At 71.5% G+C, this 24,499-nt stretch overlaps 1 protein-coding gene across 3 annotated transcripts; it reads right to left on the minus strand.

Moving 5' to 3' along the window:
* Positions 1–1,366: 1,366 nt before the first annotated feature.
* Positions 1,367–20,908, minus strand: INF2 (inverted formin 2). Of its 3 annotated transcripts, none has more exons than XM_062181360.1 (23): positions 20,863–20,908; positions 12,662–13,061; positions 11,243–11,358; positions 11,004–11,163; positions 10,732–10,765; positions 10,209–10,350; positions 9,820–9,961; positions 8,947–9,732; positions 8,611–8,756; positions 8,468–8,529; positions 7,971–8,073; positions 7,699–7,784; positions 6,787–6,887; positions 6,366–6,436; positions 6,187–6,294; positions 5,740–5,810; positions 5,201–5,321; positions 4,513–4,677; positions 4,369–4,441; positions 4,037–4,180; positions 3,119–3,670; positions 2,935–2,988; positions 1,367–1,546 (listed from the first exon to the last, which is right to left on the minus strand). In XM_062181360.1, the coding sequence occupies exons 2-22, from the start codon at positions 13,050–13,052 to the stop codon at positions 2,936–2,938; spliced, it is 3,627 nt and encodes a 1,208-aa protein (XP_062037344.1). In that variant the 5' UTR covers positions 13,053–13,061; positions 20,863–20,908; the 3' UTR covers positions 1,367–1,546; position 2,935. The 3 variants fall into 3 exon arrangements, with proteins under 3 accessions (XP_062037344.1, XP_062037343.1, XP_062037345.1); XM_062181359.1 differs by having other exon boundaries at positions 3,119–3,673; XM_062181361.1 differs by lacking the exon at positions 2,935–2,988 and having other exon boundaries at positions 3,119–3,673.
* Between the last annotated feature and the right edge of the window lie 3,591 nt (positions 20,909–24,499).

The raw sequence follows: 24,499 nt of genomic DNA on the forward strand, positions 1-24,499 counted from the left end.
CCTCAGCTACTCTTTTATGTATTTATTCACTCGATAGAGACAAGAGGCCGGTGCCGTGGCTCAACAGGCTAATCCTCCGTCTGCGGCGCCAGCACATCGGGTTCTAGTCCCGGTCGGGGAGCCGGATTCTGTCCCGGTTGCCCCTCTTCCAGGCCAGCTCTCTGCTGTGGCTAGGGAGTGCAGTGGAGGATGGCCCAAGTGCTTGGGCCCTGCACCCCATGGGAAACCAGAAGCACCTGGCTCCTGGCTTCAGATCAGTGCGGTGCACTGGCCACAGCGCGCTGGCTGTGGCGGCCATTGGAGGGTGAACCAACGGTAAAGGAAGACCTTTCTCTCTGTCTCTCTCTCACTGTCCACTCTGCCTGTCAAAAAAAAAAAAAAAAAAAAAGAGAGAGACAAGCAAGCGCCGCTCACTGGCTCCATCAGTGCTCACACAGCTGTGGCTGGGCCGAGGCGGGCACTCAGTCCAGGTCTCCGCGGGGGCGGCAGGGGGCCAGGGCACTGCCTCCTGGGGCTCGAGTCGAGGCGGGAGCCAGAGGTGGGGGCTGGACCCAGCAGTGTGGCGGGGCTGTGGCGTCCCCGCCGCCCAGCCGACGTCCACCTGCTGCTGAGCTATTTTTAGCTTAACGGGGACAGAGATCGGAGATCGGTGCTGCTGCCTGGGAAGCCAGTGTGGCAGTCTTGTGAGAGGTTAACAGCAACTCGGCCCCGGACCCCGCCGAGCCTCGCCGGGACCCTGCGTCCCTACAGCCGCGGCCTGCCAGGCACCCATGCCGGGGAGGGGCACTGGGCAGGGGCGGAGCACAGCTACCTAGGGGGGCAGACACCGGGCGGCCTGGGCAGCAGGTGCAGACTCCATGGGTCCTGGTGGCCAGGTGCTGGGGGGAGGGGCAGGCCTGCTTTATCCCCACCTCCTGAGGGCTCCAGGGGCAGCCCCCGGCCAGGGTGGGGGGGCCAGGGACCTCAAAGCTGGGGAGGAGGAAGCTGAGCGCACAGGGCCTCGCGCCCGCCCCGCCCCCGCTACTTCAGGATCCGGGGAGAAGCCGGCAGACTCCCGGCTGGGGGGGGGCAGGAGCTCGAGAGCGGGCAGTGGGTGGAGGTGCTGGCCGACAGTGGCCGCAGCACTCTCACCCCGCCCCCCCGCCTGCTCTGCCAGACACAGGATGACAAGGGAGACGCGTGGGTGCCTCAGGTCAGGAGGGTCAAGGACCCTGGGCATCCAATCCAGACCAGGAGTGGCCGGCCGCGCAGGGACCAACCCCACCCCCCCAACATCCAGCTCTGGGCGGGCGCCTCCCACACCAGCCCCTCCTGCATGCGTCGCCCCTCCCCCCCAACTCCCACAGCCGACACACAGCAGTCAGGCAGGGCCAGGCTTGTCTTTATTGGTCTCACTGCTGGCACACACCGGAGGAAGGAGCCGGGGCAGGGGCTGGGTGGGTAGTGGCAGGAGGGGCCTGCTGGGGTGCAGGCCCTGGCTGGGTAAGGCACGGACTTGGGGTTCCCTGGAGTCTCGCTCACTTGGCTCTGGGCTTGGGCCTGGGTCCTGTGGGGAGAGGAAGACGCCCTGGTCAGCGGCAGTCTCCGTGGGGCCCCGCCCCTTCCTCACTGCTGCCCGGTGGGCTGAGCCTGCGGCCCAGTCCACTCGGACCCCAGGACCTTTCTCCGGACATGGCAGGCTGGCTCCATCCCTGCAGGGCTCGGTGCCCTGAGCCTGGGTGCCCCCTGCCGGACGGGGAGCCCCTGTGGCCTCCCCAGGGGTCTCAGACGTGCCCTGGCCTCAGCCCCCACCTCCTGGGGCTCCCCAGTCTCCAGGCCTTGCCCTTGTGGGTCCTTTCCCAACTCCCAGAGCCAGCAGGGGCCCCGAGTCGGCCTTGTCCGCACCCCCAGCCACCCTGCTGGAGTTCAGCCAGTGCTGGGAGGGGATGGGGCGCGGGACGCAGCGCCGCCCCCACCGCGGGAACTGAGGGCTGCCAGCCCAGGGCTGCAGGAGCCAGCCTGGCAGCTGTCCATCAACACTCAGGGGAGCACCAGCCTCCACCCCAGGATCACAGCCCAGACAGGCGGGGGAGGAGGGGGCACTGGGTGGGGGCGAGGGCCCCCTGCAAAACCCAGGGACAAACCCGTCCCAAGCCCCTCCCTGGAGCTCTGGGGAGGGCGCGGGATCCCTGCTCCCAACTCGGTCTGGGCCTGTCAGGGAAGGGCGGCACCAGGGGCCCAGGGGAATGAGGAGAGGCGGGTGACACAGGCCCGGCTGTGGACACCGGCAGGTTTCCGGGGACCCGTGGCAGGGTCTCCTGTTGGATTCGAGTTTTCCCAGACAAAAGCTCGCTTGGGCGAGGGGAGGGAGCACCAAGCAGGCGCAGCAGAGCCGCCAGGAGGCTGGCGGATGGAGGTCCCGCGGGGCCTGGAGACCGCCCGTCCGCTGAGGGGCGCCAGCCCTGCAGCACAGCCGCAGGGAAGCTGTGGGGCCTCCCGGCCCTGTGTCCACACTGAGGCTTTGGCCGCTGGGCCTGCCCTGCCCCCCCCAGTGGGGACCCTGCGGCGGTCCCCACTCCTCACAGCCTCCTGGGACTCCCCTGGGCCCAGCTGGGGACGGAGTGGAGGGAGGCGGCGTCCCCGTCACCAGGCAGGGTCCGGAAAGCGTTAGCAGGGACACAGTTAGGGCTGGGACGCACACAGGCGCAACCTCAGGCTGTCCTGTGGGCCGGCTGCCGGGAGGCCTCTAGGGGCCGCCCTGGCCCTGACCTTGACCGCCCAGCCCCGTCCACCTGCCCTCTGCCTGCAGCCAGCGCTGAGGTTGCGTCTGCGGTGGCACGTGCCGGCCGCCCGACCGCCTGCGGGCGAGGGCCCACCACCGACAGGACAGGCGTGGCCGCGGCCAGGAGGGCTGCGCAGAAGCCGGGTCAGCGTCCAGCGGGCGGCCGCACCTACCTTACTGCAGTACACACAGCCTTCGTGCCTGACTGTCACCATCGGGGGCGACCTCTGCTTCCAACAGAAAACCCAGGGTGACTCGCACGGGGGCCTCGGGGGGGGGGGCGGGGACTCAGGAGGGGCCCCGAGCCGCCTCCCGGGGGGCGCCACGAGCCCGCCCGGGGCCCAGAGCCCGAGTTACCTTCCTGGCCCCTGCAGGGCCGCTGCTTCCTCCGCCGGCCCGAGCCCTTGGCGGCTCGGCCCCGCGCCCGGGGCAGGGTGCCGGACCCCGAGGAGTCCGAGAGAGACTTGTCCAGGGACGTGTCCAGCGCGGACTCCGGGGCCGTGTCCTCCTCATCCCCCAGGCGGCTGGAGCCATGGCCGTGAGCAGCTGGGTCCCGGGGCGCCTCGCCCGTGCTGTCGGCCTCCACCTGGTGGGCGCCACCCAGGCCTGCAGGGTCCTCCTGCTCCCGCCTGGGACTCTCGGCTCCAGGGGGCTTCTCGCAGGAGAACTTGATGGGCTTGAGGGCTTGGTCGTCCCCCAGAGTCACTGGCCAGGCCCCCGTGGAGGGCAGGGGGCTCGGGGCGTCCTCGCTGGCCAGGAAATCGCTGGCGTCCTCATACCAGGAGGAGCGCCTCTCCGGGGGCTGGGGGCCGCCCTCCTCCGGGGCCTGGGGGCCAGGGTGCAAGGCGTCCACCAGGTCCCAGTCAGGAGGCTCGGCGCAGGCGCGGCTGGGTGCCGGGTCGGGGGCAGCTGCTGGGGGTGGGGGGCTGTGTTAGGGTTGGGACCTGGGGCCTCCTCCCTCAGACTCAGCTGCTACCGGGGCCTCCCTGTGCTCCGTCCTCTGACCAGTGGCCTCGGTGTCTCTGGGGGTGGCTGCCCATGGGGACACGCCGCCCAGCCCCACTGCCCCAGGCAGCCGCCAAGGGCCGGGAGCCCCTCCTGAGGGCCTGCTGTCACTCCCACCCCTCAACCACCCAAGCCCCCATCTCTCCTGGCCACCTGAGATGCCCCAGGGGAGGAGGGGGCACAGGGCTTTCCTGAAAAGTTGGGAGGGCTTCCTGGAGGAGGCGGTGGGCAGAGTGTGGGGAGGGAAGGAGAGCAGGTGGTGCGACTCACCGGGCTCCACAGTCTTTGGGGTGTCTAGGGGGTCCTGGTCCCCGCGGCCGCGGTGCGTCTTCCGCAGCCGGAAGCCCTTCCTGATGTCGGCCAGCAGGGCGTCGATGACACACACCTCCTCCTGCCGCGCGGGCCCCCTCCTGGCTGAGAGCAGGCGCTCAGGGAGCCCCTCGGGGGAACCGCACCCACCCGGATGACCTGGGGCCACTGCTGGTCGCGGGGAGGAGCCTTGGCTGCCCCGCCCCACCCCTTACCTGGCTTCCCCCCACTCCCGTGGCTGTCCCGCCCCCAGCTCGACAAGGGGAGGAGCCTGTGGCGGCCCCGCCCCTCACCTGGCTGCCCCGCCCCGCTCCGCAGCTTCCGCGCCTCCTCCTTGGCCAGCTGCTCCTTGCGCGCCTTGTTCTCCTGCGGGGCACACGGAGCTGGGTGAGGGCCGCGCGGCGGGGCTGCCCCGGCCGGCCCAGCCCGAGCCCCACCTTCAGGGCGCGCAGGAAGAGGTCCCGGAAGGCTCTCATGGTGCTGAAGGTGTCCTCCAGGGACAGCTGCTGGGGGTCTTCGCACAGGTACTCGGCCAGCTCCTGCCGCCGCCGCTCCACGGCCTCAAACAGCTCCTCCAGCGCCCGGGAGGCCGCGATGCTGGCCTGCGGCGGGGGCCGCGGTCACACACCCACGGCCGTCCCAGTGCCACAGCCCCGGGGACCCTCCCACGGGAACCACCTTCAAGAGAGGGCAGCCGGCCAAGTCCCTGCGGAAGCCCCTGCCCGCCCCACCCAGCGGCCCCACCCCCGCCCCCACCCGGCGGCCCCACCCCCGCCCTGCGGCCCCGCCCCCACCCAGTGGCCCCATCCCCGCCCTGCGGCCCACCCCTGCGACCCCGCTCCAGCCCCACGGCCCGGCCCCAGCCCCAGCCCCAGCGGCTCCTCCCCAGTGCCCCCACCAGCCCCGCCCCAGCCCCGCGGCCCCGCCCACCCGGCAGCCCCGCCCCCGCCCTGCGGCCCGCCCCCACCCGGTGGCCCCACCCCCGCCCTGCGGCCCAGCCCCTGCGACCCCGCTCCAGCCCCGCGGCCCGGCCCCAGTCCCAGCCCCAGCGGCTCCTCCCCAGTGCCCCCACCAGCCCCGCCCCAGCCCCGGGGGCCCCGCCCACCCGGCAGCCCGGCCCCTTGCCTGCAGGCGCTGGGCGTACAGCTCCTGCACCTCGGGCAGCGAGGCCGACACCTTGCGCTCGGCCTCCAGGAGCTTCTTCAGGTTGGCGCTGGCCTCGGAGCGGAGGATCTCCAGGTTGATCCTGAGGGCAGGAGGGCCAGGACCGGGCAGGGGCTGGCTGACGTCCAGCCTGGCTGGGCCGGCGCGGGACGAGGCCGATCCCTGCAGGCCGCCGGGAGCCTCGGCGCGGCCGGAGTGACCGCCCCTGCCCCCAGCTGCCCTGCCCAGCCCCCAACCCCAAGGCCAGCAGCTCTAGGAGCCCGGGAAGGGCCTGTGCCGGCAGGGGCGGGGCCTGGCTGCCCTCCCACAGCTCCCCCGCCCCTTGTGTGACCCGGGAGGGCGGCCCGGGGCCTCTCGCCCAAGCCACAGTGGACACCGTGGTACGCGTGAGCCCCTGCATCAGAGCAAAGCTCAGGCTCCCTCCTGGACTGGGCTGCTGGGCGCCAGGGACCCGGAGAGGACCAGAGGTGGGGGCCCCAGGGGCTGGCAGGAGCTACTACCCCGCGGCCCGGGAGGGCAGCTCCAGGTCCTGCGGCAGCTGCAGGAGGTCCGGCTGGGTCTTTTCCACTTCCTGCAATGGGACGCGGGCAGTGAGATCCTGCCCGGCCACTCCACCCCTGCCTGGCACCATCTCGCCCCTGCCCCAGCCCCCTGCCCGGCCCCGTCCCACCTCCGCCCCTGCCCGGCCCAGCCCCGCCCCCTGCCCGGCCCCGCCCACCTCCGCCCCTGCCCGGCCCCGCCCCACCTCCGCCCCTGCCCGGCCCCGCCCCGCCTCAGCCCCTGGCTGGCCCAGCCCCGCCCCTGCCCCCGCCCCCTGGCTGGCCCAGCCCCGCCCCCGCCCCTGCCCGGCCCCACCCCCTGGCCGGACCCGCCCCTGCCCGCCCCTGGCCCCCGCCCTCTGGCTGGCCCAGCCCGGCCCAGCCCCGCCCCCACCCACCCCGCCCCACCTCCAGCACGTGGTGCAGCAGCGTGACACGGCCCTGCAGGGACTTGGTCTCCGTGAGCTTCAGCAGCGTGCTGATCTTGAAGCCGTCCGCGTCCCCCGTGTGGCTGCCCTGCGAGGGACGCGCGCGTGTGGGGCCCCGCCCGCCGCCCGCCAGGCCCCGCCCCCGGGCCGCCCACTCACGTAGTTGAGGAAGTTCCCGATCTGGAGGATCAGCCGGCAGAAGGCGGGCAGCTGGGGGCTGGTGAGCAGGCCTGCGGGCGGGGGAGGCTGCCTGACCCGGCGCCCGCAGGCACAGCCGGCCCGGAGCGCGCCACCCACCCCGCCCCGCCCTGCCGGCAGCACCAAGGAACCTTCTAGAACACACAGCCACAGTTCTCGGCTAACCCTCCCGACCCCGGCCCCGAGGGGGGTGGACATCCCTGCCGTGTCCCCGGCAGAAGTGGCGTGGCAAGTCCCTGATGAGTGTCAAGATGGTGTGAACACGTGTGCACGCATGACTGCACACGTACATGTGTGTGCAGATATGTGCACAGGTGACTGCGTGCCTCACACAGCGAGGGGCGGGGTCAGCTGTCAGATCCCCCCCGGGGGCCCCACTCACTCTCGCAGGCGTCCAGCACCAGCTGGGCCTTGGGCCGCACCATGTCCAGCCCGATGGCTGTGCTCTCGCCTAGCAGCATGCACTCCACCCGCAGCTGGTAGCTGGAACAGCAGGGCAGGGGTCAGGCGGGGGCGCTGTCGGGGGGCTCTGGCTGGGCTGGGCTGGGCAGGGGCCATCGTGGCCACCCCCAGGACGGAGCTGGGACGCAGGCAGGAGCCTGGAGGACCCAACTCAGCTGCAGCCAGGGGGGCCTGGGGGCTCAGCCAGGGGGGCCTGGGGGCTCAGCCGGGGGGCCTGGGGGGCTCAGCTGGGGGGCCTGGGGGCTCAGCTGGGGGGGCCTGGGGGCTCAGCCGGGGGGCCTGGGGGCTCAGCCAGGGGGCCTGGGGGGCTCAGCCGGGGGGCCTGGGGGCTCAGCCGGGGGGCCTGGGGGGCTCAGCCGGGGGGCCTGGGGGGCTCAGCTGGGGGGGCCTGGGGGCTCAGCCGGGGGCCTGGGGGGCTCAGCTGGGGGGCCTGGGGGCTCAGCCAGGGGGGGCCTGGGGGGCTCAGCCGGGGGGCCTGGGGGGCTCAGCCGGGGGGCCTGGGGGCTCAGCCGGGGGGCCTGGGGGGCTCAGCCGGGGGGCCTGGGGGCTCAGCTGGGGGGGCCTGGGGGCTCAGCCGGGGGGCCTGGGGGCTCAGCTGGGGGGCCTGGGGGGCTCAGCCAGGGGGTCTGGGGGGCTCAGCCGGGGGGCCTGGGGGCTCAGCCAGGGGGCCTGGCAGCTTGGGGAGCCTGGGGGCCTGGCTCTTCGTAGGGAAGGGCTGGGGTGGGCGGATGACTCTGGAGACATCATCTCCTGGCTGCTGGAGCCCCAGCCTGCTCCACGCCCCGGTCCAGCCACTGGCCTGGGCTCTCCTCTGCCCGAGCCGGGTGCTCACCAGGGGACATCCAGCAGCAACAGGTAGAACTGGTCGGCGCTGGCCAGCCTGGCTCGGTCCTCAGCAAACGCCCGCAGGTTCTCAATCTGCAGGGGCGTGGCCGAGTGTGGCGATCCCGCTGCCCGCAGCTGCCCGCCCTCCTGCCCCACTGCAGCCCAGGCACAGCTCCGTGGGGCTGGCAGCGCAGGGCAGGGCTGCAGGGAGCGGGGGCTCCCTGGCCTCCTTCCCCCGGCCCCCTGCTGGCCACGGGGACCCAGAGGGGCCGCACCCACCTCGTGCTTCTCCGGGAGCAGCTTCAGGAGCTGTCTGAGCACCTCCGTGTCAAACCTGCTGGTGTCTCCGGCACGGATCATGGCCACCACCTCCTCGTTGGAGCTGCAGGGGCGCGAGGGTGCGGGAGCGTTGAGTGTCCCCCCGGCTCCCAGGCACCTGGCCGGGTCTTCACACACCCACGAGGCACCCAGGCGGAACTGGTCAGCACAGAACGAGCCACGGTCCCAGGCCACACAGTGGCCGTGGCTCAGGGCCAAGCTGCACTCTCTCCGCCCTGGTGCCCGTGAGCCCCCTGGAGGGACCAGTGCCCCACAGCTGCAGTGAGGAGGCCCTGGGACGGGACCCGGCCTCTGCCTTTCGGTGGCCTGGGAGGAGGTCCCGGTCCATCCTGGCCTTGGCCTCCGGGAGGCTGGACTGGTGGTCTCTAGGCTGTTGGAACCCAGCCCTGTGCCCTGCCCAGGGCGGCCAGCAGGGGGCACTGTGGCCCCACACTCACCACTTAAACTGCTTCAGGAAGATGTTGAGGTTCAGGCTCTTCCTGGAGTCCAGAAAAGTGACCTGCAGAAGCCCGGAGAGGCTGGCATGGGCGAGGCGAGGTGGCAGCCCGTCCTGCTCGCCCGCCCCGGCCCCGGCCCCCACCTCCTTGGGCTCCTTCCTGGCCGGGGCGGCTGCCGGCTCCTTGGGCTTGTCCACAGGGAAGGAGAAGAGCCGCTCGAGGCTGCCGAAGTCGGGCTCCAGGGCCGCACTGTCCGGGCCGCTCAGGGCCGCCCACATGGAGTTGCGCTCTGTGGGCGGGGGGCAGGCTGCCCAGGCGTGTCCTCCCGGGGCCTGGGGCCCAGCACCCAGCAGGCCCCGAGGCCATGCCAGGCCCAGTGCCTGTGTCTGCCTGGCAGCTGCCCCCCCCCAGCCGTGGCCTCCCCAGAGCAGCTCCAGGCCCCCCACCTCAAAGGGAGGCCACTGGGGGCGGGGCCTCACCTCGGGCCACGCTGGACGGCAGCTTCTGCCAATTCAGCTTCTTCATGCGCAGCGTGGGGGGGTTCACGCGCCGGTGGCTGGGGACGCGGGCAGAGCCCAGGCCATGGTCCACCTGGGACACGACGACCTCCTCCACCCCATCTGTTCCAGGGGGACCAGGCAGCGGGGGTGGGGGTGGGGGGCCCCCGCCTGTACCAGGCAGTGGGGGTGGGGGCGGGCAGCCCATGACTGGGAGAGGGGGTGGGGGAGGGGGCACTGGGGGGCACATGGCCCCCTGACCTGGGAGAGGGGGTGGGGGAGGGGGCACTGGGGGGCACGTGGCCCCCTGGCCTGGGAGAGGGGGTGGGGGAGGGGGCACTGGGGGGCACGTGGCCCCCTGGCCTGGGAGAGGGGGTGGGGGAGGGGGCACTGGGGGGCACGTGGCCCCCTGGCCTGGGAGAGGGGGTGGGGGAGGGGGCACTGGGGGGCACGAGGCCCCCTGGCCTGGGAGAGGAGGTGGTGGCACAGTGGCAAGGCTGGGGAGGGGGAGCGGGGTTGTGGCTGTCGGCTGTGGAGCCATCAGGTCCCTGGCGCTCGGGGTGCTGACCACATGTGGGCAGCTGGGGGCTGCTGCTGGCTGCTGAGCCCCCAGGTCGGCCGTGGACGCAGCAGTGGCCCGGGGGGAGCTGCCCGGCGGGCTCAGGTTTGCCTGGACGCTCTTATGGGCCTGGCTCAGGGGACCCAGCCGAGGCCGCCCCTTGGTGGACAGCAGCCTCTCCACCAGCTCCTCCAAGGTGCTTTCCTGGGCTGCAGGGGAGGCGGGTCGAGGTCACGGTCGAGGTCGAGGGTGAGCCTCAGCACGGGGAGACCAGCAGGGAGCCCCCGCCCGCTCACCGTCACTGGCCAGGAGCACTGCCCGGTTCACCAGGCCCTCCAGGGCCTCCCAGAGCAGCTGGCTGGCGCGGTGCGAGGGCTCTAGATGCAGGAGGCCCTGCAGTATGGACAGCAGCTGGGTGGACGCCGGGGAGCAGCTCACCTGGGTGGGGCGGACGAGGGTGCAGGTCAGCTGTGCGCCCCACCCCCCCACACCTCGCGGGAGCCCCGGGGGATTTGGGGCAGCCCTGTGCGTTGTGGGAGACCACAGCCGGCCGGCGGGGGCCCAGACCGGCCCAGCCAGCTCCGCGGCTCTGCAGCGGCTCTGTCTGGGGCAGTGCGGCCCAGCACCCCCGCCGCGCCCTCTCTGTGCCGCCCCCGCGCCTGGCGGGGTCTCGGCCCAGGCCCACCTTGTGGAACAGGCGCGCGAACACCTCCTGGTGGCTGCTCATGTCCACGCCGCCGGAGATGCGCAGTAGCTCCTCCTCGTCCTCGGCCTTGGCCTCCTCGAAGGCCTCCAGCTGGATCAGCAGGTCCTCGTCCTCCAGGTCCCTGGGGGCGGGGCGCGCACCTGCTGCTCCCACCAGGCCCACCCCGCGCAGCGGCTGGGTGGCGGGGACCCAGGTCCGAGCCCACTGGCCCCTGGACAGCTCCACACAGGCCCCGGGGTGGCACAGGATGGATGGCCAGGCCCTCCCAGCGCCAGCCTTGGGCGCGGGGGCCCAGGCCGAGCGGGTTCCCGGTGGGTTTGACAGATGGACGGCAGGGCAGCGGCGACTCAACGAGGGTCAGCATCGTCGCCACACACCCTGCCCCGCACCCGGCACCCTGGCCTCTGCGGGCAGCCAGCCGGGGCCCAGGCGGAAGCCACCTCCCCACCACACTGTGCGGTGCCGCTGGGGCACAGGGGAAGGGGCCTGGGTGGGCACTCACCGCAGCCGGGTCAGGACGTCCAGAAGCTGCAGCCCTGGGAAGGGACAGACAGGGCCCAGGGGTCACTGGCACCCTGCCGCTCCGTCCCAGCACCCACAGCGCCCGGCCCATGGGGCAGGAGGGGACAGCCTGGACACATGCATGCTCACTAGATGGCCACTGCAGGGGGCCAGGCACCTGCCTCCCGCCAGGGCTTCCGAGGCCCGTGTCCACTGCACAGGCAGGCGGCTGTCCTCCGGGGCCCTGGGGGTGTGGCAGCGGGGGGGGGTTACCGATGAACTCGCTGCGCAGCTGGGTGCGGGCGCGGAGGTCCTCGGGGCCCAGGATGATGGCGTTGACCACGCTGAGCAGCGTCACCACGTACGGGACGTTGTCACTGTCCGACAGCTCGTTCATGATGACGCTGAAGCGGTACTGGTGGCTGCACACGGCCTGCGGCATGGGCGGGGTCAGCGTGTGCCCTCCTGCACGGAGGCCCCGTGCCGGCCAGGCCCCGGGCCGGGCTGCCCACCTTGTAGTGGTCCAGGGCGTCCAGGGCCAGCGCGTGGCCCTCGGGCGAGTAGATGCAGAGCGCGGCCAGCAGCTCGAACACCTGCTTCTTGACCATCACGTTGGAGGTGTCCAGGGCTGCCGGGGGGCGCGGTGCAGGCACAAGTCTCAGGGCCCGGCTCTGCCTTCGCCCCTGCAGGTGCATGGCCACCCCTCCTGGCCCCTGGTTCTGGGGGACCCCGCTGGCCTGGGCCCAGGTGTGCTCCGAACTCAGCACTAACTGTGGCAGACAGCCCGGGACGCCCCCGGCCCCCAGGACCCCTGCCGCCATTCACAAAGGCACAGCCAGGCCCAGGCTGCGGTCTGCCTGGCCCACGCCAGCACCCCTTCCCCGGGCCCTTACTGGCACAGGGGAGGCCACCCCTGGCCCCAGGAGCCATGTGGGCACCTGCCCACTCTCATGAGCTTGTCACCCTGGACCCCCCCCCCCCAACTTGGCCCTCTGAGAGCTCAGGCATCAACTGGCGGGCAAGGGTGTGTCCCAAGGGGTAGGGACTAACTGTGGGTATGCCTGGGAGACTTCCTGGAGGAGGTGGCCATGAGCAGGAACACAAGGAATACACAGGACTTTGGCATCAACAGAGGCCAGAGCAGGGGAGGGGAGGTGGGGGGCGGGGCTTGGATAAGGCCAGCCAGGTGGGGTAAGGTAGAATGCGGGTCTGTAGCAGGTGCAGGCCAGATGCGAAGGGTGTGGAGCTGGGCAGACAGTGGGTGGGAGCTGTTCAGGTGAGCGCGGACCCTGGAGGGCAGGGGCCAGCACCAGGCTAGGGGAGGCCCGGGCAGGTCACAGACGGGGGGCAGAGGGTGCCACTGAGGCGCTGCTGCCGAGCTGGGGGCACCAACCCTGCTCCCCAGGGACCAACCCTGTCCCCCGAGGACTGACCCTGCTCCCCAGGGCACCAACCTACTCTCAGGGTAAAACCCTGACCCCCTAGGACCAATCCTGCTCCCTAGGGTACCAACCCTGCTCCTAGGACACTGACCCTGCCCCGCCAGGCACCGACCCTGCCCCAGGGATCAACCCTGTTTCCCTGGGCACTGCCCCAGCACCCTGGGCACCAACCCTGCCCCTGGAGCTCCACTGGCTGGCCGGCCGACTCTCTGGGCCCCGCGTCCTCACCCTGGGACAGCCGCTCCCGGCCCCCGTCCTCACCCTGGGACAGCCGCTCCCGGCCCCGTCCTCACCCCGGGACAGCCGCTCCCGGCCCCCGTCCTCACCCCGGGACAGCCGCTCCCGGCCCCCGTCCTCACCGCGGGGCAGCCGCTCCCGGCCCCATCCTCACCCCGGGACAGCCGCTCCCGGCCCCGTCCTCACCTCGGGACAGCTGCTCCCGGCCCCGTCCTCACCCCGGGACAGCCGCTCCCGGGCCCCCATCCTCACCCTGGGACAGTTGGCGCACGTAGGCCTGGTTGCTGAGGATGTACTGCAGGCCGGGCGGGGAGTTCATGACGGCTCGCACGCAGCTGACGCAGGTGAGCTGCAGCAGTGCGTCCGAGATGCGCGCGACGCCACGGCCCGACAGCCGCGCCAGCGCCTCCAGCAGCAGGTCCAGGCCGCTCTGCTCCAGGAACTGCACCATCCAGCCGCCATCGCTGCTCTCCAGGCGCTTCCGCAGGCCCGAGTAGTTGGCCACCGAGGGCACCTGCAGCAGCCGGATGCACAGCTCGGGGCCGGCGTTCTCCAGGTTGGCCTCGGTCGGGTCGGAGTCCTGTGGCCCCAGGCGCTCCTTGAGCGCCGCCCACTTGCGCTGGGCGCCGTCCTTCACCGACATCCTGCCGAGCTGCGGGGCCGGGGTGGGTGCAACGGTCAGTCCACTGCAGGGCCAGGCGGCCAGGGCCCCAGCAGCGAGCAGAGGCGGCAACTGCCCCGGGTCCCTCCACTGTGCTTGAGGACCCCTGCGCTCAGAGCCACGACGGGATGGGCTGGGTCAGAAACCCGAGTTGGACTCAGACACGGAGACACGCGTGCACCTGCACACACCCTGACATGGACACACACACGTGCACCTGCACACACCCTGACACGGACACACACACGTGCACCTGCACACACCCTGACAGGGAGACACACGTGCACCTGCACACACCCTGACACGGACACACACACGTGCACCTGCACACACCCTGACAGGGAGACACACGTGCACCTGCATGCACCATGGACTGACATGGAGACACGCGTGCACCTACACACACCCTGAAAGGGGGAGACAAGGTGCACCTGCACACACCCTGGACAGACGTGGAGACACACGTGAACCAAACAAACCCTGACACGGACACGGAGACACACGCGTGTACCTGCACACACCCTGAACAGACGTGGAGACACACGTGAACCTACACACACCCTGGACACGGACACGGAGACACACGTGCACCTACACACACCCTGACATGGACATGGAGACACACACACATTTGCACACACCCTGGACTGACGAGGAGACACACATGCACCTCACACACCCTGGACACAGACAGGGAGACACACACACATTTGCACACACCCTGGACTCGGACACGGAGACACACGCGTGTACCTGCACACACCCGGACGCAGATGGGCTGGGAGAGGCCCAGGAGGGGCTGCCAGGGGATGTGCAGAGGCCCCTATCTCACCCACGGCCACTTCCCGGGCTGCCCACAGCATCAGGAGTGTGGCTGGCAGGGCCGGAAGCGAGGGTGGCCATGTGATGGGACAGCCGGCATCCCCAAGTGGGGGATGGCCCCTCGAGGCCTGGGTCTTCTGGGCATGGGGGGGACTGAGACAATGGGGTGTAACTGGGGCTGGGGTCTGATGCAACCCAGGAGCACCCAGGGCGCGGGGCGGAATGTTCTTCACCTGCCTTTCCCTAGAGCAGGAACCAGGCCAGGCCGACTGAGCCCTGGGCCGCCCCCCATCCCCGTCCAGCTAAGGCTGCAGCCCCTGGGGACTGCCCAGGCCCCTCCCACCAAGTGCAGCTGGGACCTTAAATTTAGCTCTGAGAACCCGGCAGGAAAGAGCAGGAAGAAGGCACTGGGGGCAGGGCTGGGCAGGGACGAGGCTCCCCCACACCCACAGGGAGGTGGCAGCCCCCAATCACCCCCAGAACCAGGGAGCCGTGGGCGCTCAGTGTGGAGGTCTCGCTCGCTTGGGCCGATCAGCTGAGACCCCTGGGCGGCATGGCCACAGGGGGCCGGGGGCCTGAGGCTGCTGGGTCCCCAGTGCTCACTGTCCTCACCCCGGGGCCGTGTCCTGCAGCACCCATGCCACGGCCTGCTGGCCCCTCATCCCCTGCCCTACGTGTGGACCCAGCCTGGGCCTGGCAGCGGACTCCGGCCACGCCTGTGTCCTGTCTGAGCCTCCTCCCGCCTGCAGGCTGGGATGGGGTGCAGGGGAGGGGGTGGAAGCCCAGAGCCCCCCTCGAGCCCCATGCACGCCCCAGCTGCCCACTCACCCAGACATGCAGGACCCTCTGGCCGCCTCTGCCCACCCACGTCGGGCCCTGTGACCGGCTGCTCATCGCGGCTGCCTGTGCGCTGCCTGGCTGCGGCCCAGGCCCCGGCCCCTCCAGGGCAGCCCGAGGTCCCCAAAGCCCCTCTCAGCCGTGGCCGAGGCTCTCAGCACCACGAAGAGCTGGGCTGAGCCCTCTGCCCACCCCACCTGGTCAGGGAGGCACAGCCCTCCTTCAGCCTTCCAGCACTGGCCCTCCTTCCCAGCCCTGCCCGCCTCTCTTGGCCAGAGTCCCTGTGCCCTTGGCACGGCTGAGTGGACGCAGCACGAACTCTCCCAGGCCAAGCCTCTGGCGTCCATGGTGTCCGGTCTGGCTGAGAGCCCGGGGCCCCTCTGTGCAGACCCCGACGGGCTCAGGCCTCAGTAGCGCCCCTCCTGGCTCTGCCCTGTGCACCCCCAGGCCCTGGAGCTACGGCGGGCCTGAAACCCCACAACTAAAGGGCCAGGAGGGCAGAGCAGGAGCCACTCTCCACCCCCCGTGACGTCCAGCACCAGGGTCATCTCCCAGGCCGCACCAGGCGAGCCAGCAATGGCCACCCAGGTGCAGAGCAGTCCACCCCGAAACGGCCAGCACAGGGGTGGGCGGCACATCTGTCCCCTCACCGGGTACCCGGAGCCCTCCCTGAGGTCATGACCTGCCCCCTGGCCCGTACCCCTTGCCACAGGGGCGGCCGGCACCTGGGGGAGCTCAGGGGCGCCAGGTGTTGGGGGGCACACGAGCTGTGTCCAGAGCAGGTGACTGCCCGGGAAGCCTGCCCAGTGGGCTCCCACTCCAGGGCCGGGCCAGAGCGCATGGCCAGGGCGCAGGCTCCCTCCAACGCCCTGCCCTGGCCTGCGGTTATGGTGGACGCCGGGGTGGGGCTGCAGGGATAATCCCGGGCTCCAAGGCCAGCACTGGGGCGTGGCCCAGTTCTCTGTGCCCTGTGGCGAGGGGCGTGGCCACTCGAGGGGCGTGGCCACCGTGCAGGAATTTGCAGGGAGCGCCTGCCGGCCCAGCAGGAAGCCACCATCAGGGCTCCCAGGGCTCAGGCCCGACCCCCACCTTGAGCACCCCCCCAGCAGCTAGGGAACTACAGCGCGGCCTCTGTGGGAGACCCAGGCTGGGGGGGCTCCCCCGACAATGTGTGGTCTCCACTAAGAGTCCCCCAAGACTGGGGCCTGCCTGCCCTGGGCACTCCCCAGCCCCTGCCCCCTGCATCGGTGTCAGCCAGCCTGGCGCCCACACGCCAGGGCTGCTGGCTGACTCACCGGGCAGGGAGGCCGCCGCCCACCCGGTGGTCACATGTGTAGCTGAGCGAGGAGGGGGAGCAGGGACAAAGCTGGCCCTCAGCAGGCCGCAGGCCGCTCAGCAGCGGGCTGGGCAGACGGAGCAGCACGGCACCGCGGCTGCACCCACTCAGCGGTGCAGGGGGTGCCGTGGGGTCCAGACTCCAGCGCGAGCACCCAGCTCTGCAACCAGCGTGTGGAGCGGCCATGCAGTCCCTGGACCTAGCATCCCCGTCCACAAGTGAGGGTAACAGGCTCCTAGGGGTCGGTCGCCGAGGGCCTCCGCATGGCCTGCGCAGCTCTGGGCCCCAGGCCCCGTGACCTGTCCCGGGCCCAATCAGGGCTGCCCCAGGCTCGGGCCCCCACGCCTGTGCCCCCAGCCCTGCAGTGTCGGCAGGCGCAGGTGCAGGTGGCCCCGGAGAGCCGTGGCCTGCAGGAGGAAGCCGGCTTCATGGGCCCCGCTGCATCTGGGCAGGGGCTCCCAGCCAGCAGCGGGGGCGGGGCAGGAAGGAGGGAGGGAGTCTTCCACGGGGAAGGCAGGGAGCGGGATTCCGGAACCCAGGCAGGGGCTCCGCTGGGTATTTTTAGTTCCTCCAAGCCCAAATTTTCCACTGCCTGGCAACGCGTGGGTCTGCACAAGCACACGTGTCCCGGCACACGCCGGGGTCTGCACAAGCACACGTGTGCCCCGGCACACGCCGGGGTCTGCACAAGCACACGTGTGCCCCGGCACACGCCGGGGTCTGCACAAGCACACGTGTCCCGGCACACGCCGGTGTCTGCACAAGCACACGTGTGTCCCGGCACACGCTGGGGTCTGCACAAGCACACGTGTGTCCCGGCACACGCCGGGGTCTGCACAAGCACACGTGTCCTGGCACACGCCGGTGTCTGCACAAGCACACGTGTGTCCCGGCACATGCCGGGGTCTGCACAAGCACACGTGTGTCCCGGCACACGCCGGTGTCTGCACAAGCACACGTGTGTCCCGGCACACGCCGGGGTCTGCACAAGCACACGTGTCCCGGCACACGCCGGGGTCTGCACAAGCACACGTGTGTCCTGGTACACGCTGGGGTCAGGGGTGACTCAGCTCCTGTGGCCCCCACACTCTTCCCTCCCACCCAGAATCTCTGCTCCCTCGAACCCTCAGCTCATCACCTCCCCCCTCCCCACAGGTTCACCCAGGCAGGGGTCCTGTGCACTGGGGCCCTTGGGAGAGGTGGAGTCTCCACCCCTGCCCACAGGCCTGGAGCACCAGGGCCAGCGTCCTCACTCTCCCCTGCCACCTGCAGCCCCTGCATCTGGGGGCCTCACCGGAACTCCCCTGGTGACCAGGAGGGCACAGGACCACTGCGTGTCCAGCACAGGACGGAGGGGGCCTCGTGTGCCGTGCTCTCTGTATCGTCCAGTTAAAAACACAAACACAGGTGGGGCAGCAGGAGTGGGGTGAGGGATGCCAGCATCCCACGTGGGTGCCGGTTCAAGTCCTGGCTGCTCCACTTCCGATCCAGCTCCCTGCTATGGCCTGGGAAGGCAGGGGAGCATGACCCGCGTGCTTGGGCCCCTGCACCCACGTGAGAGACCTGGAAGAAGCTCCTGGCTTCAGCCTGGCCCAGCCCTGGCCGTTGAGGTCATTTGGGGAGTGACCCAGCAGATGGAGACCTCTCCCCCTCTCTCTGCCTCTCAAGTAAACCAGAACAAAACTGCAAAGCTGGGAGGCTGAGCTCCCGCCCGCTCTAGAACCGGGACCAGGAAGTGCCTGCTCCCTGGGAAGGGTCTGCGGGCTGTGTCTGGTCTGTGAAGGGAGGACAGGAAGGGCGGAGGCACCGGGCAGGAAGGCAGCTGCGGCGCCGGCTCCCTCCGCGGCAGCGCACCGAGAGCTTGGCCCAGGCTTGCTCCCTGCAGTCGGGGGTCTCGGGGGCACCGCCGGGAACACTGCCGCCAGCTGCAGCCCATCGGGCGCTCCCGGTGGCCGAGGCGGGCGGCTCGGGCAGCAGTCGTGTCTGAGTGACGCGCGGCCGGCAGGGCGGGGCACGAACCTGGGCTGCTCAGCCCGGGCCACCGTTTCGCCTGCAGGGGCCCTGCTGGACGAGGATGGCAGGTGGCCAGTGAGGGGCTCTTCTCCCGCAGCAGGTGGGTCCCTCCAGGGGCTCCATCGGGGCCAGGCAGGGAGGGAAACGCACTAGGGGCCCAGCTCACCCGGGATGCCTGTGCCCGGGACACCCCCCGAAGGCCCTGCCATCCTCAGCAGAGGCCTCCCCCCAACCTGCCTGCTGCGCTGAGCGGGGCCTTGGGGTGTCCGGTCCCTCCCTGTCCACGGGCCAGGCCCTCGGTCCCTGCCGCCCGCCCACATCCCAGCCCCAGAAGAGAACAAAGACAGACTGACAGTGGGGGAGGGCCCGAGGCCGCACACCCAGCACGGCCAGGCACGGCTGCCAGGGCCGGCCGGGAGCTGCCCCAACTCTGGGGGAGACCAGCTCTGCCGCCGACAGCCCCCAGAGCCCCTGGCCTCGTCCTCAAACAGGCACAGGCAGGTCAGTGCCAGCCCCACGGCCAGCTGCTACCCGAGGAGGCCAGTCTGGGGGCACCCAGAGTGGCTGAGCCCCAGGCCCACCCTTCTCCCTGGCCGCCACTGCACCCGCGTGAGGCTGGGATGGCGCCGGGCCGGGTGACGGGTGTCCGGCACCCCTTGGCCGCCCGCCCCCAGGCGGCCGGCACCAGGAGCCCATCAGGTCTGACCGGGTGAACAGGATCCTCAGGTGGCCGCAGCAAAGTGGGGGTGCAGGGCACCCCAAGGCCACGCCCGCTCTGGACCCCTCACCTGGGAAGTGGCTGGGATGCCCCCCGCCCCTGAGCTGCCCACCCCCTCACCTCCGAGGTGACCTCGTGGAGGCAACCCCCAACCTCTGCCGCCCCCCAGCCAGGGGCTCTGAGGGTGGCTGTCCCCAGGCTGCCGACATCTGCCTGGGCAACAAGCAGCAGCCGGCGAGGAGCAGCCGAGGGCCTCCTGGCTCCTGGGCGCGGGCGGCAGTGCCGAGCTGTGCTTGGAGCAGGGACGGGCACACAGATGGGGGGGCAGGCTGCACTCAGGCCACACCCCAGGGCCCCAGCATGCATCGGGAGGCTGAGGCCACCGAGGCGCAGCCCCCTCACACGGCGGGCCAGGGCCAGGCCATCCCCCTCCCCTATCCAGCAAGGGCCAGCATCCGGCTGGACACGGTGCAGGCCTGGGTCCAGCCTCGGCCCACAGTGGCCTCAGGGCTTAGAAGAGCTGCAGAAGCCACCATGCGTGGTGCGGGCTTGGCTGGGATGCCCGGCACCCCGCCCAGGCCCCCGTGCTGCGTCAGCCCAGGGGTGGGCCCTGATGCCAGGCCTCGGTGGCACCGTCTGCAGAATGGGGAGCAGAGTGCCTGCCTCCACCTCCCCACGTGCTCCTGGCTGGCCTCCCCTCCCTGCGAGCCCTGGCCAGCCTGGAGGGGGCGGGCAGGCACCACGGAGGCCGCCCCACGCCCTGGGTGCTGAGGCTGGGCCCTCCTCCCTGGAGTGAGGCTGCCAGGGGGCAGCCCCACGCTCAGACCCTGCCTGCCCCTTCCTTCCCGCCTGGCTCCCCTGCTGTCCCCAGCGGTGACTCCCAGGCCTGGTTCTGCTGGGCCCCTGTGGGCAGCCCACAGAGCTACCTGGCTTCCACCTCCCCTGCTGGCCTTGGCTCCCCTGGACACGCCACCGCCCACTGTCCCGAGGCAGAGGTGGACACAGCTGCCCGCCAGGCACCCACTGGACACGCTGCTGAGCGAGAACCAAGCTGGGGAGGGGGCCGGGGCAGAGCAGTTAGACCACGGAGATCTCTCAGTACCAGAGGCGGGGCCACAGCAGAGAGCAGCCCTCACCCATAGAGCCGGGCGGCTGGCTGGGGCTCGGCGCCCACAGGCACCCCCCCTGCCCTGCAGGGAGCCAGTAGGGGACAGCTGCACTCAGAGCACGGGAGCCCCAGGCTGGCGGAGGGAGGGGAGCGCCTTCTCCCCAGGGACAGCCCCTGGCCGAGGTCAGCTCCAGCCTGACCTGGGGGTGGGGCGGTGGGAGGTCTCAGGCCTGCTACGTCCACTCCGGGGAGGCCCTCTGCCCTGGCTGGTACCCGGGGCCGTGGGATGTTCCCCATGCGGGTGGCTCAGGGAGCCCCAGGTGTCAGCCACTGCCCAGGGAGCCGGGTCTCGCCCTGGTCCCACTGCCAGCCGAGGCTGTAACAGGCAAGGGAACTTCCCAGCGGTAGCCCCTGGGTGTCCTGACCTCTGGCCTCTGAGTCCTGGCGGGTCCAGCGGGGCTGGTCCAGCCGGGTGGTGCAGCCCAGTGGTCACACTCAAAACCTGACACACAGTAGCCTCAGGGCCTGCGCAGCTGGGACGGCGTGTGCCACGCTCCCCAGGGTGCCAGGAAGGTGACAGTCGGCTGGGGGGGCCCCACCCCACCCAAGCGGAACTGAGAGAAGCCGCGCCTCGACCGCCGGCGTGGGCAGGGAAAAGCGCAGCTGGGGCGGTGCAGGCGCCGCGGACCGAAGTTAAAGTTGATTTTCCCAACCGAGGCTGACTCACGGTCAGGACGCCCGCGGGGCGGGGAAGCCTGCAGGCGGGGTGGGGCGGCCACGCCACGGCCCCGGGCCAGGAGCGCTGGGCGCGCCCCGCGCCGACCACCCGGGCCAGGAGCGGCGGCGGCGCTGCGCTTCCAGCCGAGCGCGCCCGGGGGTCCCCGGCGCCGCCCCGAGCTGCGCCCCCCGGACCTCAGCGCGCCGCGCTACTCCTGGTCTCGGCTTCCCCGGAACTTACCGAGTGCGGGCGGCCCGAGGCGGGGCCGGGCAGGGCAGCGGCTGCGGGCGCCCGCGCGGGCGTTGCGCGGCGGGGACCGGGCTCCGGGCGGGCTGGTGCGCGGCGCGGGGCGGGCTCCGGCGGGAGGAAGAGGAGGCGCCGCCCCGCCCGCCGCGGCCACGTGAGGAGCGGGCGCGGTCTGGGCCGGGGGTGGTCGCCGGGGAGGCCCCGCCCCGCCGCCACCTCGCGGGTTCGCCCCCGCGCCTGGGAACGCCGGGCCGGCTCCCCGGGGCTCGTGGGGCGGGATCTGCAGCCAGCGCCCGGTGGGCGGTGGGCGGTGAGGACGCGCGGCCCCGCGCCGGGAGGAGGGCCGAGGCGCACCAGGCTGCCAGGGAGGGACAGCCCTGACCGCTCTCTGCCTCCAGCCGCCCGCGGGCCAATCCAGGGGACCCAGCTGGCCGTGCTGGGCGGTCAGGGCTTGGGATGCTGCCTGGGAGAGGTCCCACCTGCTCCAGGGGACTCGGACAGGGAGGTGGCTGCTGGCCTGTAACCAGGGTCAGGGAGGTGGCTGCTGGCCTGTAACCCGGGTCACAGTGCAGTGGGCCTGGGGCTTGGATGCCGGGGCAGCTCAGGCCGAGGAACACAGCCGCTGGCCTGAGGGTGCAGGAGCCCGGGTTTCCCCAAGGGCTGTGTGGATGGTGCAGAGCCGGGGGCCTTGAGCCCCTCCCAGAGCCAGGGGGGAGGGGGCTGCTGTGCGGATGCTCCAGGTGCCCACCTACCCTGCCCCCGCTGCTGTGTGGGGACAAGGCCCACCCTTCCTGTCTGTGAGTGTCCACTCCCTGGGCCATGTCCCCTGCCCAGCCCCAGTGGCCAAGCCCCGGAAGTCTCCTTGGCAGGGCCCCAGCGCAGGAGCAGCCCCTGGCGGTCAGCCAGCGGCCGTGGAGGGCCTGGAGTGGCGTCTGTGCCCGGGGAGCCACCACGCTGCCTCTCGCCTGCCTGGGACGCGACGGCCACTTCTGGTACACAGGCGCCTCTGCCTGGACGGCCGGCTGGGCCCAGGCGTTTGGCTGTGGCCCTGTGGCCAGTGGGGTGTGTTGGTGACCCTGGGATGGAGCGGAAGGGTGGACCACCCTGGAGCAGGGCTTGGTACTGGGCACCTTCCCTGCAGCAGGGAGGTGGGAGGACCCCAGCCCTCAGGGCCGGCCCCGGGGTTCTGTCCGCTGTGCTCCTGTCTGGCCCCCATGCACCTGCAGCCGCCCCTCTGAGCTGTCCCCACTCAGGCGGAAACAGGGTGAATTTGGGCCAGTGGAGTCTCAGGGAGTGTTGGGGGCACCACAGGCAGAGTGGGGGTGACAGGGGCCTGTGTGTGTACACGCGTGTGAACATGTGTGCACGTGTGTGAGTGGACGTGTCTGCGGAGAATGATGGCAGGGTCAGAGGTCGGGCAGGGTGGGGTGTGAATGCTGGACTTGGGCCTGGGGCTTGGATCCACCCTGCCCCGGTCAGCCGGGCACTGGAGTCTTGGCAGGTCTCGGCTTCAGGGGGCCCCGCCGGCCTCCCCAGACCTCCCCCCCAACCCCCAGGAGCCCTCTGCCCCTTCCCAGCTGTGCCGCCTGCCCCCAGGGCACACAGCAGGCCCCTCTGGCACAGGAATTTCTGGAAGGCAGCTCCTGTCCTGGGGCCCGGTCTGTACACGCTCTGGACAGAGGCTCCCGGGACAGGGACACGTGTGCACACGTGGGCAGCGGCACACCTGGGCTAGGCTCACGGGCCCCTACCTGTGGATGTGAGGGGTGGGCAGAGAGCTGGCACGGCCTCTTGTTGGGACGTGGAGCACAGACGGGGTGAGGGGGTGCAGGCTGTGGGGGCTGCCGGCAGCCGTGGGTGTTCCGCAGAGAAAAGTCTCCCAGCCCAGGCGCCACCGTGCAAAACCAGGACAGCCCAGGCAGCTCCCAGAATGCTTTGCGTCTCTCTCCTCCTGAAACCTTTTCCCTTTTAGCATCCTGCTGGGGTGCCCCGAGGCAGCCTCTGACGCATGTCAGGAATGAAGTCAGCAGGAACACACACGCCTCCACTCTCACCGCTCACCCACCGTGCACCCAACCCCCCGAGCACGCACCCACCCACCCATGCATGCTCTCATGCAAGGCACCATGCCTTGCACCTGTCCACTATGCACCCAGACACCCAACCAACCATGCACCCATACACCCATGCAGGCACTCACCCACCATGCCCCCTCCCACCGTGCACCCACCATGCTCCCACCCACCATGCACCCACTGCCATGCACCCATCCACCCATGCAGGCACCCACCCTCCCACCATGCACCCACCATGCACCCACCATGAACCCACCCACCATCTCCCACCATGCACCCACAACACTCCCTCCCACCATGAGCCCCCATGCCCCCTCCCACCATGCAGCCCCGCATGCCCCCTCCCGCTGGGACGGCTCCTGGGGAGGTGGTGCAGTGATGAATTGCACCCGGTGTGTTCTCAGGGAGGCGCAGGTGACGCCTGGGGTTCCTTGCCAGCGGCTTTCAGTGACACCGAAGCCGTGCAGGTCTGAGGGCCACACAGGTGCTCACGAAAGGGACAGGGCACTGATGTCCTGGCCCAGCCGGGTTTGGACTCCACCCCCTTGTGGTGTCCCTGCCAGCCCCCCTGCCAGTAGCCACGCTGGCCACTGAGGACAGCCCTCCCCGCCCCCACTCCCAGGAGGAGGGCCCAGGCCCTGGGACACAGGCGGGAAGCTGGGAGTGTGGCCCGGCTGGAGGAGGCAGGGGGTCTGTGGTGTGTGCTTGGGCTGAGAGTAGCTGCCAGGTAGCCCGGAGGGGCCCCTGGGGGCCACCAGCCCCAGCCCCAGCCCTGCTGACTGCCACCCCGGGGGGCCTGTCCTCCAGTGTTGGCTGTCTTCTGCTCCTTAATGGCAGTTGGGTCTACGGCTCTCTGGGGGGGGTCTGAGGGCCCTGCGGGGGGGGCGTCTGAGGGCCCTGCGGGGGGGGGACGTGGGGGGGCATCTGAGGGCCCTGCAGGGGGGGCGTCTGAGGGCCCTGCGGGGGGGGACGTGGGGGGGCATCTGAGGGCCCTGCGGGGGGGGGCGTCTGAGGGCCCTGCGGGGGGGGACGTGGGGGGCGTCTGAGGGCCCTGCGGGGGGGGATGTGGGGGGGTCTGAGGGCCCTGCGGGGGGGGACGTGGGGGGCGTCTGAGGGCCCTGCGGGGGGGGACGTGGGGGAGCGTCTGAGGGCCCTGCGGGTGGGGGACGTGGGGGGGCGTCTGAGGGCCCTGCGGGGGGGGACGTGGGGGGGTCTGAGGGCCCTGCGGGGGGGGACGTGGGGGGCGTCTGAGGGCCCTGCGGGGGGGGGCATCTGAGGGCCCTGCGGGGGGGGACGTGGGGGGGCATCTGAGGGCCCTGCGGGGGGGGGCGTCTGAGGGCCCTGCGGGGGGGGACGTGGGGGGCGTCTGAGGGCCCTGCGGGGGGGGATGTGGGGGGGTCTGAGGGCCCTGCGGGGGGGGGACGTGGGGGGCGTCTGAGGGCCCTGCGGGGGGGGACGTGGGGGAGCGTCTGAGGGCCCTGCGGGTGGGGGACGTGGGGGGGCGTCTGAGGGCCCTGCGGGGGGGGACGTGGGGGGGTCTGAGGGCCCTGCGGGGG

The sequence above is a fragment of the Lepus europaeus genome, chromosome 22 (assembly GCF_033115175.1).
Source record: "Lepus europaeus isolate LE1 chromosome 22, mLepTim1.pri, whole genome shotgun sequence".
Taxonomy (NCBI): domain Eukaryota; kingdom Metazoa; phylum Chordata; class Mammalia; order Lagomorpha; family Leporidae; genus Lepus; species Lepus europaeus.